At 40.5% G+C, this 18,614-nt stretch overlaps 1 protein-coding gene across 1 annotated transcript in view; it reads right to left on the reverse strand.

The window, feature by feature from the left end:
- Nucleotides 1-1,959: 1,959 nt before the first annotated feature.
- The window catches only part of LOC108665430, a 28,911-nt gene continuing 12,256 nt past the window's right edge, over nucleotides 1,960-18,614 (reverse strand). Inside the window, exons 2-10 of the mRNA XM_018152182.2 lie at nucleotides 14,225-14,363; nucleotides 11,815-11,932; nucleotides 9,211-9,282; nucleotides 8,328-8,407; nucleotides 6,418-6,514; nucleotides 5,721-6,047; nucleotides 5,284-5,512; nucleotides 4,104-4,552; nucleotides 1,960-3,811 (exon numbers count right to left, since the gene is read on the reverse strand). Of these exons, the coding sequence (XP_018007671.1) occupies nucleotides 2,432-3,811; nucleotides 4,104-4,552; nucleotides 5,284-5,512; nucleotides 5,721-6,047; nucleotides 6,418-6,514; nucleotides 8,328-8,407; nucleotides 9,211-9,282; nucleotides 11,815-11,932; nucleotides 14,225-14,363 (2,891 nt within the window). The 3' untranslated portion in view covers nucleotides 1,960-2,431. The remainder of the gene's footprint in view (nucleotides 3,812-4,103; nucleotides 4,553-5,283; nucleotides 5,513-5,720; nucleotides 6,048-6,417; nucleotides 6,515-8,327; nucleotides 8,408-9,210; nucleotides 9,283-11,814; nucleotides 11,933-14,224; nucleotides 14,364-18,614) is intronic.

Below are 18,614 nucleotides of genomic sequence, written 5' to 3' on the forward strand. Positions count from 1 at the left end.
ATTGACGGTCTTTCAAGCAAAATCCATCAATCGTAGACTAGAAAATAGAGCGCAAGTACTTACGTTCACTTAGCAAGTTTTGAAAGTATGGCCCTGGTAGTTTCGTCTGAAGACGACCGCTAGGCGACAGTTAGGAGGAATACTGTCATAAAATCATTGTCCAGGCGCACTGAATTCCTGATTAATACTGTGAAAATCAAATACTCTTGCATAGGAACTGGTCTATTAACACTGCGACACCAGATACGATAGTTCGGCAGAAATATGTTCCGCTTGCCACATTTTTCCAAGTGCCGTTCTTGCAGCGTTGGTATTTCGAACTACAACTACAAGCGATTCAGATCAAGACTCAAACTATAGATTAGTTAAAGAGGCAAGATAATAGCGTGCAAGTAAGGCGATTTAGAGTGACACTTTGCACAAATTTGGGGTACAGATAAAGAGTAAATCGAAGAGGAGTTAAAGGACCTAGTAAATAACAAAAGTGAGATAATATTCGAGAATGAAATATTATTATAAAAAATCATTCGAGATTGAAGTAAAAATGTTACAGATATTACGAAGTTAAGAAATTGAGAAGTTTGAGACGACTGATCTAATAGTTCATCACACTAGACGTGGAGCAAGTTCATCACACTGATAGGCCAGAATGAAACGAGAATCACATCGCCAAATATCGTAAACGAGCAAAGCGAGCGCTGGGAAGGCGTGGTTTTATGAGAGTGTGACCAACACTCACGATGACTGTTATTATATGAAAGGATTGGTTCTAAAGGGGAACAAAAATGAACAAATACAACAAATAAACTTACAAAGAAAAGGTGAGAACGATAAAGTAGAACAACGTTCGAGGTACACTAATCCAGCTTTACTGACGGTCGCTGACTATTATATGCATCATATCTTAGTGATGCAAAGACCTATACGCTATATTGGCTGCTTATCCGTAAATCACATACTTTGTATCATAATCGATGTAGCTACTTAATAACAAGGTGGCTACTTAAAAACGATTATATACTTAATAACGATGATATAGCAGATCACTTCTGCGAAAAAATGTTCTGATTGATCAGCACGGAACAAATATAAGTACAAGATATACATACTATGCCATGCAACAAACGTTTCTTCGCTTGTTGTATTCAGGAGGAGAGGAAACCTTTTCCTCTATAAACTCCATATGCTCTTTGAGGAGAGCAAATAACTTTATAATATAGGATCACTCGAAAATTATTCGCGATTATTGCACTCTATTTACAAGCTTCAGAGACCACAGGAAGTGCGGCGTGACGAAAAACATGGATTGCACCAGAGCAATGAATTGCGAACCCTTACGTCACATCTGCATCAATATCTTCGACATCTACATGAATATCTTTGACATATCCATCAATATCTTCGATATCTCCATCAATATCTTCGACATATCCATCAATATCTCCGACATATCCATCAATAACTTCGACACGAGCAGAATCTCGCTAACGTTTTTCCGATCGCTGGAACTTGCATCCGTTGCGTTCGATAATTTGCATTATTATATTTTACGTGTGTGGGAAAAATCTTCGATGGTTATTTTGATTTGGCATCTTGCATTGAAACTCTGCCAAGGTAATATTAAAAAAATTAGGCGTATATGAACTATGCTGCGTATACACGCTTAGACATGTTTATCACAAATGAGGAACACTATAGAATGTTCGTTGGTTTATTGCGTGAACATTTTTTAACTGTCACAACTTCAGATGGACCGACATGACATCCACCCTGAACACCCAAAGCATCCCTGACATCCACAAGTGATGCTGGATACGTGGATATTCGACTAGAACTTCACAGAAGCATTTGAGGGCGCGGGACAAGAGTTGACTATAAAATAGCAACACTCATTCCATCCCTAACAAAATTTAGAGTCGCCCCAACTTCTGGTAATCCTAATGAGAAGCTGGAGCGACCCTAAATTTTGTTAGAGATGAGGCTGACTCACAGCAGTCAGCTCGGCAGACGTTTCAACTAAATATAATACCGAACCAGGAACACTTTTATGACCAAGGAGCTTTCGAGGTAAACTCGAGCAGCGCTTGTATAAGAAATCGGTTCTACAAAACCTTAGATTATTATGTTCATTTACAATGTTTCATATTAGATGCACAAGTCTAAAAGGAGAAAAAGGAGATGCAATTGAATCTTTGTATGTGATAACTAATGAAAGTCAATAGTTCTGTGCTGCAGAACTGTTAACTTTCTGTGTGAACAATTGAACACTGAGCTCGGATGTGTAAAGCCAAAACTTCATTTGTTTGAGCCGTTCAAATTATTTTCTAGGTAGAGTGAAATGTAATACAAATCTATTCCAGAAAGTTTATACCACAGAAGTTAAAATTAACCATTAATCAATATATAAATTGACCTACTAAAGAAAATCGTACTACGCATACGAAACGCTGAGAACATTTTTGCTAGATTTTCCAGAAGATGCCGCTTCATCGGTCTCTTCAGTGATAGGTTTTTCTTTGCCGCCATCGGAACGGACTGATCTTTTGACCGACTTCTGAATCTTCTCGTCGGCAATTCTTTTGGCCGACGACACCGGCGCAACTTTCCTGGACCTGCGACTCCCTACCTCAACTTCCCTAGGTCGGGAATCGCTCAATTTCGAGGCAAGTGGGTCGTCGTTTTGATTTAAGCTATTTTGAGTTGAGTGACTAGATGTTTTAGGGACGGCTCCATTACCTCTGTACGCCTGCCCAAACTTTTTCTCTTGCATGGGATGAACTGACACGTTCCTACCGTGCAACTGATCGGCCACGCTGAGGGAACTTCTTCTCGCTGCCGCCGTCTTCGACAAGTCGTGGCGGGACTTTGATGTCGAGACGCCAGTTTCAGGAAGAAACTCCGGGGACAGCGGCAATTGGTCACTCAGAATAGTCAAGCGTCTCTTGAGGTCCTCCATGTCTGTTGTCGGGCTGCAGTAGGACAAGGGTGTAGACCTCCTCCTCGATGACAGATTTTCAGCCGATGTAAAAGATTGAGCAGTTTTCACCGCAGCTGCGGACGATTGATCTGCAGGTGCAGTTCCATGAACTACAGCAGCAGGCGATGATGAACGTCCAGTTGCTGGGACAGGTGTAGGATGAACAATAGTATGAGCTGGCAAAGGAGCGTGAGGCGTTATGACTGTCGGTCGACCGACGGCAGCAGCAGCGTGAGGGGATATACTCCCAGAGCCCGCTATGGCTTTAAAATTTTGGCACACATTAGGAAGCCCGAGACGCTCACGATATTCGAAGGTGCTACTGAGCTCAGGCTCTGACTTTTTCCTGTGCAGAGGATCCGCTGACGTGGGAGTTGCGTAGGAACTAAGACCCGAAATACTACGAGAAGAGCGAACGCCCTGAACCTTTCCTCCGTCGCCTGAACGACGGCCGCCTGAAGATAACGTCGCGTTTCTGACACCAGCGAACACCCGAGGCCTCATGTCCCGTAGGGTTGGATCGTTCTCCTCAACCTCGCTGAGCTGGAAATATCCCAAGGCGCTGTGGCCTCGACTGCTCGGTAAACTTTCCTCTCGGGCTTCTTCCTGTACAACGGGTCGTCTCTCGTCAGACCTCCCTCTAGAGTGCACTGCGGTAAACTTCCTTATGTCAGTTTTCGTTTCTTCGTCACGCTTCTTCACCGTGTCTTCGGAAGTTCTTTTCTCCTCAGCGATATTCTTGTCTTTGTAAAAACTTTTATTTCCAGGCAGAACTGATCGACCAGGTCTTGTTGACGAATTTGCAACGGTGGCTGAGATGAGACCTGAGTTATCCTGCAACAATAAAAGCAATGAGCCGAAATCGTTTTTAAAATTCGTAAAATAATTTAAAAATGATTCCGACTAAAAGACTTGTGGAATAATCTCGTATGGCTTTATTATAACAATATTGTGTAAGCCAACTACCAAATTGCCTATTTTGAACGGTTGCGGGAAACGCCACGTACTTAAATCACTATTCGAAGGCAACCAATCAGTAAACAGTACAAAACTGCCTTTGTAAAATATTAAAAGTAAGCATTCATTGCACACACTAATGAATGATTATTCCAGAAGTAACTCGTACCCGATTAGACAAGCCTGCGCCTTCACCAGTCCCTCCAGGACAAGACTTGTGGGCGACGGCAGGTTCTGTCCAGTCGCTCGCATCAGAAGTACAAGACTCGACTCGGTCATCGTCGTCGCTGGTGTCACAGCTGTCCGATAACTTGGGTCTTTTATTGTTGTTGTCTGAGGAAGTTATCACGTCTTCTGAGGTGTTGTTGCGTCCTGCTGTCTTAGAGCGAACTACTGCCAGCGGGGTGACGTGTTCCAGGGCGTCCGTAAACTCGTGGGAGCCAACTGAGTCAACGTCGTCAAAATTGAGACGTGCTGCTGGGCGGCGCACGTCACGCAAGGACAGCGACAACGAAGATTCGTCGTCGAACCCGTAGATGTTGTCGCCGAGACCACGCGACGAAGCGGCTACAGCAAAGGACGCCGACACGTCATCTTCCGAAGGATTTCTGACCAAGTCTGTAATGGGAAATAGTACACAATGGGAGATGGTTCATTTATTTAGGTGAGTTTGATGCTATGAAAGACTTTGAAACCAATGCGAAAAAATTCTTTCTTAAAAAATAAGTGACACTAGTGAATAATTACACATGAAACGTGCTAAAAGAATCATTAAATTAGAAATTCGCTTGAATCTACCCCGGCTTAAGTGGACAATTTAAAACCATTTTCTCTCTAACAATAGCCCGCGCAGTGTAACTGGCCGCGTACTTCATAAACTAAATCCTAGACATAAAATATTCCACTTTTAATCTTAAAGCCTTATATTTCGCATGCTTCATCATGAACTTGAACTCGTCGGATGGTGAGGCCTCTACCAAGGCCTGTTCACCTCTCCAAAGTCAAAGATAACCCGATTCAATACATGCAAGAGCCTAATTCTGACATTCTGGCTCATATAGTGATGGCTGGTTCCTCCATAATAAATCAATTCAAGTAAGTAGAGACGCGCCTGATATTTCTCATGTTTCATCATAAATCAATTCATGTAAAGTTGAGACGCGCCTGATATTTCTCATGCTTCATCATAAATCAATTCATGTAAAGTTGAGACACGCCTGATATTTCTCATGTTTCATCATAAATCAATTCAAGTAAGTTGAGACGCGCCTGATATTTCTCATGCTTCATCATAAACCAATTCAAGTAAGTTGGAACGTCATGTTCCACCGGACCTCGAGTGCCCCCACCTTGCAGCGCTGCCTGGCCAGCATTAGCCACGGTCTTGCCCTCATCAACGCTGTGGTTCTTGCCGAAGTTCCTAGCAGAGAAGGGCACACGACTGCGCGCCGTGTCCAGCATCGTGCGCAGGAACGACTCAGACTTGGGCGCATCTGCTTCAGAGACGCCGGCGTCCGCGGTAACATCTTCGTCACACACGTCACCAGGGGCGTGAGACATGCAGGGTCGGGACGGAGGCTGTGCGGTGAAAATCTCCATTTAAATGATAGACAATAAGCAGATGATAGACAATAAGCAGATGATAGACAATAAGCAGATGATAGACAATAAGCAGATGATAGGCAATAAGTAGATGATAGACAATAAGCAGANACAGGATAGGATCGGTTGACAGGATAGAATAGGTTGACAGGATAGGGTGAACGTGTCAACTTACGGCACTCACGTCAGAAGCGACATCGTCAGCAGAAGGAACGGCAGAGCTGCTGACAGCGTCGCCGTCAGCAGCTCTGCTTGTAGTGGCGTCAGCGACCGGGGACTGTGCTGCTGCATGGCTGGCACTGTCAGCACTGCTGGTGCTGCTGGCACCGATGGTGCTGCTGGGCGTGATGCTGGCACGCAGCACCGGGTGCTGACCGTACAAGTTGCTGACATCAGCAGCGTTGGAGGAGCGGGTGAGGGTGTGCGTCAAGACGTTGTTGACGTTGCCGGTGCCGAGGTTGGGATCGTCGTCGATGATGCCGATGATGATGTTGTCGCTGCTGCCCGCCAACTGTAGCAACACCGCAACATATAGAACATCTGTGGTGAACACCTATTAATATTTAATATTAATAGCGGTTTCAGCGTTTATTAGGCCGTAGGCCTGTAGCCGATTCTTAACATCGCAGAACATTTACAGCATTTTGCGGTCTCGAACGCGCAACCCACTGCTACAATTCTGCTGTGCTTAACCGCCCGGCCTCCTTGCCGATTCTGACCAGAAACTGGCGCACAGAGCTGGGATCGAACCCGCGCCTCTCTGCTCCAATTTTGGTACTCTGAACTTTAACTACCGTAACAGCTATGGTGAACAGCTATGTGAACAGCTATGTGAACAGCTATGTGAAGACAACAACACATACAACACATACAACACTCACGTTATAGCCGTAGTGGCGTAGGATGTCCATCTTACACATAGGACACGTGCGGTGGTCCAGGAGCCACGGGTCCACACACGCTTTGTGGAACTCGTGCCTGCGGACAACGTGTAACATTAAACGTAGCTTCATTATTCATGTATAATAACATTAAACATAGCTTCATTGCTCATGTATAATAACATTAAACATAGCTTCATTGCTCATGTATAATAACATTAAACGTAGGTTCATTATTCATGTATAATAACATTAAACGTAGCTGTTCATTATTCATGTATAATAACATTAAACGTAGCTTCATTATTCATGTATAATAACATTAAACATAGCTTCATTGCTCATGTATAATAACATTAAACGTAGGTTCATTATTCATGTATAATAACATTAAACAAGGAACTTCATTTATACTGTTTACAATATATATTATAAAAAACAATTAGTATTGTTTATTGTTCATTTATTATTACTTACCATATCTATTAAAATAACATTTAAATCTACTGGCGAATATAGACTAGACCAAAGGTTTTTTTTATTTTTTTTTTAGTGGAATAGTTGAAAGTTGCAATCGTAATTTATAAAGTAAGTTCTATGTGATTTATGTTATCCTAAATTTGATACAGAAATTGTAGTCCTTATTTATGAACAAAACAGTCACGACGTAAGATAATTCATAATTGTACACAATATTACGAGTAAATATTAATATTCACGTAGGACTACTTCACCTCCTTGTTGAGTGCGATATGCCCTGAACATTACATTTAACATCTAAATTATGATTTAACATCTAAATTAACTGACCCTTGTTAACAATATAAATTACAGGAAACATTGAACTCATCATTTAATTGCACGCCGCAGATCTCGTTATGTTTTAATGTTACATTGAATGTTTTAATAAATGTTACACTGAATGTTTTTACACTGAATGTTTTTAACTCGTTATGTTTTAATGTTACAATAAATCCTTCCTGTTACCGGGCGCTGAACTAACGCGCTAGTTGCATCAGGAGGCTCGAGATGTACGTATAGACCGTCCTCAAATGTCTTCTAATAAGTAAATAGTAAATAAAAACTGCGAACTGTGTAAAAACTTTGAAGCAGTTTGCACTTACTTTTTCTGCACTTTGTTAAGACATTCATTAAAACTTCATCCTATATTTATAATAAATTGTTTTTATTTGGGGGAATATCGAGTTAATAGAGAGAAACCCTTTTCTACATCATGATACTGCAGAGAAGAGAAACTATAAGAAACAGCAAGATAATAAAATAAAATTAGAATATTGAGACCAGAGAGAGGATAAATCTTAGCGATACAATTTTACTACAGAGATAAGTCTTATCTTACAGAGATGCCCGCCTCAGGGAGAACCTCTTTGTGAGGCTGATAGGACTTAAGTGACCTCACAACACCAGCAGCAACTCTGCTGGCCTCACAACACCAGCAGCAACTCTGCTGGCCTCACAACACCAGCAGCAACTCTGCTGACCTCACAACACCAGCAGCAACTCTGCTGACCTCACAACACCAGCAGCAACTCTGCTGACCTCACAACACCTGCAGCAACTCTGCTGACCTCACAATACATAATAGCGCTTAAAATTGTTTTGTACAGATACGAAATGGAAATTATCGAAGTAAGATAAGAAATAACCCCTGTAAGTAATACTATAGGGAACAATTGCTAACGTCGCATTTCAGTAGAATTACGTAGAAACAACTTGGATTACGGGTTGATTTATTTGAAACAATGTTTAATCAAGGTTATTTCAGAGTAATATTTCATCCACATTGCAGAATTGCGGTAGGAAAATATGAGCAAAATATGAGCAAAATATGAGCAAAATATGAGCAAAATATGAGCAAAATATGAGCAAAATATGAGCGCGGTGCTCACCGACACGGCAGCACCCGAGCAGCGTCGCCGGTGGTGTACGCCTCCAGACACACGGCACAGCATTCCTCCAGCTGTAGCTCCTGGTAGTGATCAACAAAACGATCGTAATTAAATTATATATTCCTATAATTCAGCTTTCTTCAGAGCCAAAATACTTTTACGGTGTCACCTGTGATTGTAGTCCATTCACTCAGATTCAATGTCCGTACTCTCATATGAAATCTTGTTTGATTTCCTTAGAAAACTGTGAGCTCGCCCTAGTTTGTTTGTTCACTAGCCTCCAAATAAATCCTGCGAACACAAAGCCCTTCCTATATATTCAGAGAATTGAGCTTGTGCTATGAGCTAAAAGTTTCGCTGGCAATTAATAAACTTTGAATATTGGGATTTATAATCGCTTTGAATACGGTAGTACGCGCTCGATTTGGTTTCAATTTGAAGATTTCTATTGTTAGTTTATTCCGCTAACCCTATTTAGATATTTTTCGATAAGATCTGTCTCTGTACGGGGTGTTACAGGGACACTAGGTGACGATTGCCGACTACAGCCACGGCAATATAAAATTAAAATATAGGCCTAAACATTCGATATAAAAAAGTTCTGGACAGCTTCATGGTCATTGTGCCCTTCGTAACTTGGACTTGAGATACAGGAAATACATTTTACATCAGAAGTCCAAAAATGTTTAGACCAGTGAATACATGAAGAGTTACTTCAGTCATCGACGGTAACAGACCTGTCAGCGAATAAATTAATATAAATATTATGCGCCAAAATTAGCACAAAAAATATTTTTCTGCCGATCGCTTCAAATAATTAACGGCAAAATGACGTCTGGGTTTGAATTCTTATAATATCGCGGACTCCATATAGATCTCTCACCTTGTCACCGAGCTTGATGCTCTTGACAGGGATCTTGGACAAGGCCTTCTTGGCAGCGTTTGACAGGTGCTTCTGTCAACACAAACCAATTGTTAGATAATTCAATTGCACATGAAAAATTTAACGCAATTTCTAAACATAACAAAACGCATCACTTGAAATGTATTACTCTTTTATTAGTAAGTGGCATGCAAAAAAGTATACGATTACACAAAATTTCTACAAAAGAGAGTAATTCGTAAATGTTCGCTTATGTGCGACGCTGGGATGTAGTTCATCTAGTCACACGATCACAAGTGCAGGGTTCGCACCGGTATTTAGAAAAAAAAAAAATCCATGACTTTTCCACGACTCTCCATGACCATCAATATAATTTTCCAAGACTCGACAGGTTTAGCATGACTGAAAGACTAACCGTGAATATTCTTTCATCTCCTACAGTTGATAAATAGCAACCGTGTATATGCATAGCTCATTACGGCTCTTCAAAGGTGGCATGGCTCTTCAAAGCTGCTTCTCAAATATTCGACACACCGAAGTCTTTCGAACACAATGCACATATCGCCATACCTTCATGCTTTGGATGGCGAGCAATCCAGTCACGGAAGCTTCTATTCTTAACCACAAGTCATGAAATTTACACTTTCCAGGCATGGTGATGTAGAAATTGCACGCTGAAGATGGAACGCTGCCTGCAGATTAAAAACTAGTCCATTGCAACTGAGCTTGGTGACCGAGCTCACGTGATTGGTTCGCCAATCAGAACGCAGGAAACAAGACTGCACAAACAGTTTAACACAGGCAGCACAGAAAAACACTTCGTTTTTTCTTCTTTTATTTGCAAATTCCATGACTTTCCATAACCTGACATGAAATCCAATGACTTTCCAGGCCTGGAAAATGAAAAATCAAATTCCATGACTTTCCAGGTTTTCCATGACCGGTACGAACCCTGCAGGTGACTGCTTGTATAATAACGTATTGTTATTACTCAATGAAATGCGTCGTGTCCACGAATTTAAAAATAATTATGTGTCCGCGTTGTTGTCAATCTCCCGAACTTCATGAAGATTATTCTGAGAGTCTGTCACAGCCAACATATACAGGGAAAACTATTATATTCTTTTGGAGAAAGTTTGTTCCATGACGAGCTGTAATGATGGCATCTTTGATAATTAAATCTCCGCTTTCATAAAAAAATACTTACAAGTCACCATAAGGTTCCTATAATTTTAATAATTTCTTCTTTTTTAACATTATTTTGATTAGTGTTTACCGTAATATACTACCGTACCTATATCTGAAATTTTCCATTTGAAAGATCCAATCGTGACTCAAAATCAAAGCAAGTATTTTCCAAATTTATATCACAGGCACAAATAAAATCAGTAGTAGACGAGCGTAACAGGCATATGTGGAATGGTATTCATTATTGAAAAAATAAAAGAAGTGTAACCAAACAGCTATTGATTGACTACCAAGAGAGCACGCAGAATGTTGACGTAACTACAACGGCATAAGGCAGCTGTAATGTTGACGTAACTATACAACGGTGTAAGGCAGCTGTAATGTTGACGTAACCACAACGGTGTAAGGCAGCTGTAATGTTGACGCAACTACAACGGTGTAAGGCAGCTGTAATGTTGACGTAACTACAACGGTGTAAGGCAGCTGTAATGTTACCACAGGCTTGGCAACACTAATCGCCGGTCACGTATCAGAAGGGCGTTGCCCACTGGTCACCGGCAGCCCTTTGTTCTGCAGCTAATTTTCCAGGAAATTTATTATTTTCCTTCAAAACGCAAATGCTAATTGTGCAGTTGCGTTGTTCATGATTAGAAAAGTGAGTTCAGGCCCTTGAAAGTTTGCGTCTGCTTCAAGACTAAAGTCGCCAGAAATAAATACGGACCAATATATTCGATTCTATCGCATGAAAGACAAATATTCAATTATTTAGGTAAATTTCGGACGATTAACGTATTTACGGCCACTATAATTGTACTGGACAGTCAATACAAGCAGGTTACTTTTACTGAAGATCGTTGCTAACAATTTTGCGTGGCAGCCACACCACCTTTGAAAATGATATATAATAATATAATAAATAAATAATAGCGGTTTCAGCGTTTATTAGGCCGTGGGTATGTCGCCGATTGTTAATATAGCAGAATATTCACAGCTTGTTGCGGTCTCGACGGAATAGACGGTCTTAAATAGAACGCGATATTTACAAACAAAATGTGCGAGTTCAGTATACATAATGAAATTAACAAGCATTCACACATGTAAAAGAATGCCGGGAGGTACTAAAGAAACGATTTGAAGATAATTTAACTATAGAATACTTTTTATAGGTTGAATATAATTTATTAACGGGCGGGACTAAATGGGCCTCCATCACTTACAGTACTATTCAGATACAGTATGTCTCTGATAGGATATAACATAACATAACATAGTGATGTCGGCGCTGAGGTGTAGGCCTGATGTGGCCTGTCGCCGATTCTTTTCTTTTCGTGCCTTGTTCACAGAAGATCTAAACTCGTGTCATTTGACCGGATCTTTTCATGACTGACGTCTCACCTCAAATAAGGAGCGTCTCACCTGCAGACGATCTTTAGCGTTGATGTACCGGAAGCGCTGCACGTAGTAGAACACCAGCCAGGCCAGCGACACGATCATCAGCAGGATGAACGAGACGGACACGAACAGCACGCTTGTTCTGCGGGCGAGATTATGTGCTCAGCCAGCATGTATCATGACACATACATGATGCATGAGTGTATCATGACATACATGATGCATGAGTGTATCATGACATATACATGATGCATGAGTGTATCATGACACATACATGATGCATGAGTGTATCGTGACACATACATGATACATGACTGTATCATGACATACATGATACTTGACTGTATCATGACACATACATGATACATGACTCTATCATGACACATATATGACGGTATCATGACAGTGATCCACATGACTACAGACCATCACATAAGTGAACGCCTATCTTTTATAAGCTCGGTACAGCATTTACCTATAGGGAATGGTAGAGACGTGCCAAGAACAAGAATTCTTCCAGGAAAACACGAAAATACGAAGGAAATCATTGATCTTAAATAATATTTAGACGTTAAAATTTGTATTGGAGTAATTAGAAATAGAGGATTATTTGGGTTATAGGTATATAGGTTATTAGCGTGACCAGTCTGCCCGAAGATTCTTATTCATATGGTGAATTTCAGTTGGCTCCTTGGCATGTTTATGAGCATGGCGACGCTGGCTCTCCCGACACAACAAAATTATAGTTTAGCCTTCAAAGCAGGCGAGTACGCAGGAAGACTAAGACTTCATATTATAATTTAATTTATTCAGCACGGTCACTCGGGCCGATCTGTCTAGTATTTAATAGCTTCTTTGACATCGGTCATGCAGCAACAACCCAATTTTGCCAGTTGACTTTACAGCTTACACTTACAGAACGAACTAATTTCTCAGGTAAACCTTCAGAAAATATTTCAAGTTCTTACTGATTCTCAAAATCAAGAAGTCCTTTAACATTCGCTATTAGCGCTTGGTGAACTCATATAATGATTCAACTCGGACAACACAAAAAAAATGCCGTCGGTTTCACTGATTAAACCTTCCGTTGTAGCGTAAATTTATTCTAGTCATCGAAGACACATATTATAAACAACTATTACCGTTTCCTAATTTTCCTTTTTTTGCTATTGTTTCAAAGAGTGTAAACATCCGTAGTTTTTTTAATTCATCACGAGCTGAATTGTTAAGCGTGTCCTACGAGAGGGAGTTGTAGACAAGGCCAGTGTCAAGCACGACGATGGCGTCGGTCCACAATTATAAAGCGTCCGTTGGTCGTCAGTCGAGACCGAAGTGTTTAACTGACAGCTTCATTTGAGACCAAGCTTCCTAACTGATGAACTGAGACCGGGCTGGCAAGTTAACCCGAACTTCTGAACTGATGAACTGAGACCGGGCTGGCAAGTTAACTCGAATTTCCGAGCTGATGGAGTGAAACTGGGATGACATGTTAAACCGAACTTTCTAACTTATCGAATTGAGACCGCGCTCTCAAATTGAGACCGGTCAGAATAACTGATAAACAACAGCTAATAAAGAGATATCAACGGATGACTTTTCCAGACTGAAAAATTTAGACCGGGCTCCTAAATTAAGACCTCGATGACGAGCTGATAAATTTCGCTTTCTATGACGTGCCAACAAATTCGCGAGAAGCAGAAGAACAAAACCAGAATTTGAAAAATCAGAAAAAATATAATTTGAGAGGAGTCCTACGCTGAGCGCTGTCGCAACCCCTCCTCTACCCAGGTACGCCATTCTTTGGTAGCCATTGCAGACGCCTGAGGAATTCTATCCATGATCTCTGAAAGCCAACCAACGGATAACATATTAAATAATGTGGCAGAGTCTGAAGTAAAGGATAACTCTCTGAGCAAAATACAGAACAGGACGCTCATTACCCATTATGACACCAGGGGTCAGCACTTTCTCTAACGCTCGAGCTGTTTCGTGGGCGAACCTGCGGTCAGATTTTTTTTCAATAATCCAATTATCTCGGAATAACTACGTTGTTATTTTTTATTCGAATTTCGCAGCTGTGTTTGGGTGGTTTAGCTTGAATTTCCTGTGATTGACTGGTGAGGGCACAATGCTGTGATCGTGTCAGGAAAGTATGAGCCGTGTTGATATTGACGTTGTAGTGCTGTTTCTTGCGACAAACGTGCGACTTTTACGTTGAGTAATTTGTTGAGACAACCAAATATAGAAGTAAAATCTTGCACAACAGGAGTGATGAAAGTCTTGCAGTGAGACACGTGACACACTCCAGCATACCTATTGATGATGGCAGCATAGCAGCATACCTATTGATGTTAGCAGCATACCTATTGATGTTAGCAGCATAGCAGCATACCTATTGATGTTAGCAGCATACCTATTGATGTTAGCAGCATACCTATTGATGTTAGCAGCATAGTTGTGGTGCGTGCGACGCAGGCTGACGTAGATGAGAGAGCCGCCCCTGATGAGCTCGGCCACCTCCGCCCCTACGACGGGCGACAACGCCACCAGCACCAGCGACGTCGTCTCGTTCCCTGCAAACGATAAATTAAATTAAGCATTGAAATAGTGATATACTAATACAATAATACAGGAATAGATACAACTTATCCAGTAATACATAAATAGTCACTAGTTGTGTATTATTGTATGATTAGCCACTATTTATGTATTATTGTACGAGTTGTCACTATTTAAGTACCTTTTAATATAATGGTGAATATCAAGGTAACTTCTTCTAATGTCCAAAGAGATAATTTGCAAGCAAGTGGTCGCAATGCGAATTTGTATCAATTTAGAACTCAATTTCGATAATTAGTCCCTATTCCTTCCGGAATCCATTCAATATTCCTGCAAGATCACGGGTATGCAACACTAAGCAGCAAAGCGCAGGCATCGCTTCTGGCTTCAAGTATTTGTAATGCAAGTTATTGCACTGATATGAGGCAGCGTTTCGGCCTGGCGACGTAGAGCACAAGGAGCGCTTGAGAGCACAACTCCCGTCATGCGGACACGCGCTTTCCCTTGCTCGTGAAAGGAAAGTGAATCTCTTAAGAGACAAGGACGTAACTAAGTAAAGATTGATATTGGCCCTGCATGACGCACCTCTATACGCCAAGCGTTCCTAAAGCGATGCGCTGCTCATTATGTTGGTAGAAACTCGTCCTCTTGACGCGTGGAGATTTAATTGAGGGTTTGCCGTCATGTAATATGAGAAGACATAACGTGCCGAGTTAATCTCTCGAATGACTTTCCATTTCACGTCACACGATGCGACGACTATACATATTCATGCTGAGAGGAAGAGTTTCAAAACAGACTGGTCATCATGTTCAACAAAGAACATTTTTCAAATGATATTCAAAGCGCGTTTTCGTTCTAGTTGATTTTTCCACGAGATAGAATTAAATTTCCATAATGTTTCAGAAAGGTTTACATATCTATATATATCGGGGAAAAATTGTAGCTTTGTATATTGCACGGTTGTTTACTTTCTCTTAGGCATGGTTGAATACTATAACGTATTTAATTGTAATTATAATGCTGAAATTCGCATCATTTAGAAGCGTTAGCTGGACTCGGAAGTTTGTATACTAAAGAATTGCTGAAATTATCTGAGAATTAGTCGAACTAAATCAAGAAAAGCGAAGACCAGCCCCGGTGCCGGTGTGCTTAAAAAGCACGTGGCAGTGCTTTGAAAAAGAAATTACTTAATTATAGTGACTCTGGCCTGAGGAGTTGTGCGTAAACGCTTGCGTACAGCAGTGACACTTCATTAGTGGTAACGCCAACAGATCTGAATAAATATCACACTCAACTACACGGTGATGTCAGGAGCATGAATTGTACGATAAATAAGTATTAAATGCAGGAGAGATAAAGGATTAGGCATACATGTCTGGCTTCACACACAGGATGATGACGCTTGACATGGAACGCCAGTCATTCCTAATTCATAGGACGGAGATTTGTCGCTATTTTTCTGCAAAGTCCAGGTAGAAACTGGCGTCTGAAGCCGTTATTGCATAGGATTTTGCTTCGCTGAAACATTAAATTTATAATTTTAGACATCCGCGCTGAGCATTCACAGAAATGAGTGAGACTGTGTCCAAATACAGATGTACGTAATTAATTGTGTACATTACTTTGTAAAAACCGGTTCAATTCACAATGGCGAACACACATAATAGAGAAGAATGAAATTCGGTATTTTTACGAATTCATTCTGTACCCGAACATAAAATTGTTCTTCTCAATGATTTTTTTTAAATTTACCCCTTGGTTTACTAGCAGTAAATGTAATTAATTATCGCTACCAGTTCTTTTGGTACGAAGAGCACTAGTGACGTCTAATGAAACCGAATGCAGAGTATTATTAACATAGACGGAAAAATCTCGAAAATATTGTATGGACGCATCACAGTGCGGACTGCGGACCATCGTCAGGGCTGTAAGTAGGGCGCGTGTGTCAAAAACGCATCGAGATCAATGCACGTGAGGCAAAAGCAAGCGCTGTAAACAGAGCCTATACCTGTAATTATCGTGAGTGCTACGGTCAACAGAGATATAGTGACACATATGCGATTGCCAGCACGTTCAACTGCAGATTTGATTAGCGATTGGAAAATTTCCTACGTCAATCGTGTTCGGTTGATGATCAATAAATTAGCAAGGACTAGCTAGGCGTAGTGACAAATATTAACAGTACTGAAACAATACATTGAAATATCAAAGAAGTCATGGCTTCTTAATTGCATCGAAACCGCTCGTGTCTGTAGAATGACGCAGTTTAATTAACGCGGAAGTAATTCCGTTCCCACGTTAGGAGGTCATTGGGAATAAAACTTTGATATCTCAGGTTTACAAACTAAGTTCGAGTGCGGCGATTGAGAAACTTTTATACGTCCGTCTTTGAGAAATGTCTTCTTATCTTCTTATGGAATACCAAACAGAAGTCATTGTGTGATCTGAGTCCAAATCCATCCATGAAATTTTTTTAAAAATCAGGCTCGTACATCCCAAATAGAAAAAAAAAACAAAATTAATGTAAGTGTTCAGGGTCATGAGAGTGCTTGCGTCACTAGAGCTTACTTCAATGCATCAAAACTTCAGCAGAAGTATAGAAATAATAATAATAATAATAAGACTTAAAAAAACATAACAAAAAATAACAGCGATACAGTACGACACGAATCCTGGACGTCAATTTAATTTCAGTAGTTATTTTTGCACGGTGAAAGTTAAAATTTTTTAATGCTTTTTGGGAGTTGAATAATTTTGTAACAGCTTCCGAGTGAAACTTGAACTGATAATAAAAAAAAACTATTCATTGTGTGTCATGATAGCAGCGCTGTATATATTCCCATGAAACTTTAGCATGGAGACACGTTCGTAATAAGTTTGAAAGTAACGATGAATGAAATGCTCGTGCTTAATTGTAAACAAGAATTTCATTTCATAACGAAATAATTAACTCGAAATAATGTCTTAGCAGCTACAGTACGACATATCGAGTGAAATACGAAGACATGTTGTTAGGCAATAAATTTGCAGTATAGCACTCGTATCGCTCTATGTGCACTTCATCAGTGAACATAGGTTGATGCTTAATCAAAAACACAACTAGCTAATTATTCACTTGTTGTTCCCCATAAGATCATGGCACATAAATAAGAAAGCTGCAGAAAAAAACGTAGATGGCAAATCTCACAGCAAAAATTCGATGAGTGGTGTCAGTGAACACTTGCGGAAAATGAAATTAAACGTTCATGGTTATGAGCGTAGAATCAGAATATTTTTGCATTGGATCTTCTACTATTTATAATAATAAAATTAAACGGATTTGCTTGCAATCTTTTTTTACTTTTTGAACTCCGCATTGCATTTCTATTCGTGAGACTTATAAGTATAGAAAACATTGACGGTGGAAAAAGCTTATCGGACGACAGCAAATTCATCATTCCGATCAGACTACCGCGCAATGGTACCACCATTCCACCGACACTAAACACCGGTACAGTTGAGGGCTGGGGGGGTTCACGCAGGATCTGGTGTAGTGAGAAGTGAACACTTGTGCGCCACGCAACACTTGAACACATGCAGCGTTGCAGGCAAACCGTCCCCCCCCCCTCACTACACCATTCATTCTTGTCAGTGTGAAGACTGTGGTGGTTTGCATGAACATTACTCTGAATTAATGAATCTCAATTTCTCTAACAATAAAAAGCTAGAAATAAAAGCTTAACAACATGAGGCTAGTCAATTGAGAGGAAAATAAAGCTCTTGAAAAAGAAAGGGATGCCATATCACATAACATTGAACAAAGTGTACTTCCAAACGACAAAAGTGGATGGAAATATAAATCGGTGAGGATAAATTTTTTGTCCAAATTTCGGCTACAATCATACAGCAGGTACACAGCAGACTGCAAATCCAGTCTCTCGCCGCCACAGCTGAAGCAGCATCGTATAAACACAGACGTATGCTTTGCTTTGTCCGTACACTTGTGAACTGCTTACTTAATTATACATTCATTTTTCTGTGTGTGGACCACCTCTGGACGATATCATTTCACCGCATTGACCGGTGTTAAGCTCGACCACGGATGATGTCGTAAATACCTCTTTTAAGTATATCTTGATCACTATTCATTATAAGCCTACTCGACCATAAACTTCTACTATCCTAAATAACTTTCTGAGTATACCTTAATTATATTGTTTTCGAAATAATCGGCCTGAGCATAATTTCCGGTAACTTATAATTAATGTTGCGAATAACTGGCC

The sequence above is a fragment of the Hyalella azteca genome, unplaced genomic scaffold (genome assembly GCF_000764305.2).
Source record: "Hyalella azteca isolate HAZT.00-mixed unplaced genomic scaffold, Hazt_2.0.2 contig3617, whole genome shotgun sequence".
In the NCBI taxonomy this organism is placed as follows: domain Eukaryota; kingdom Metazoa; phylum Arthropoda; class Malacostraca; order Amphipoda; family Hyalellidae; genus Hyalella; species Hyalella azteca.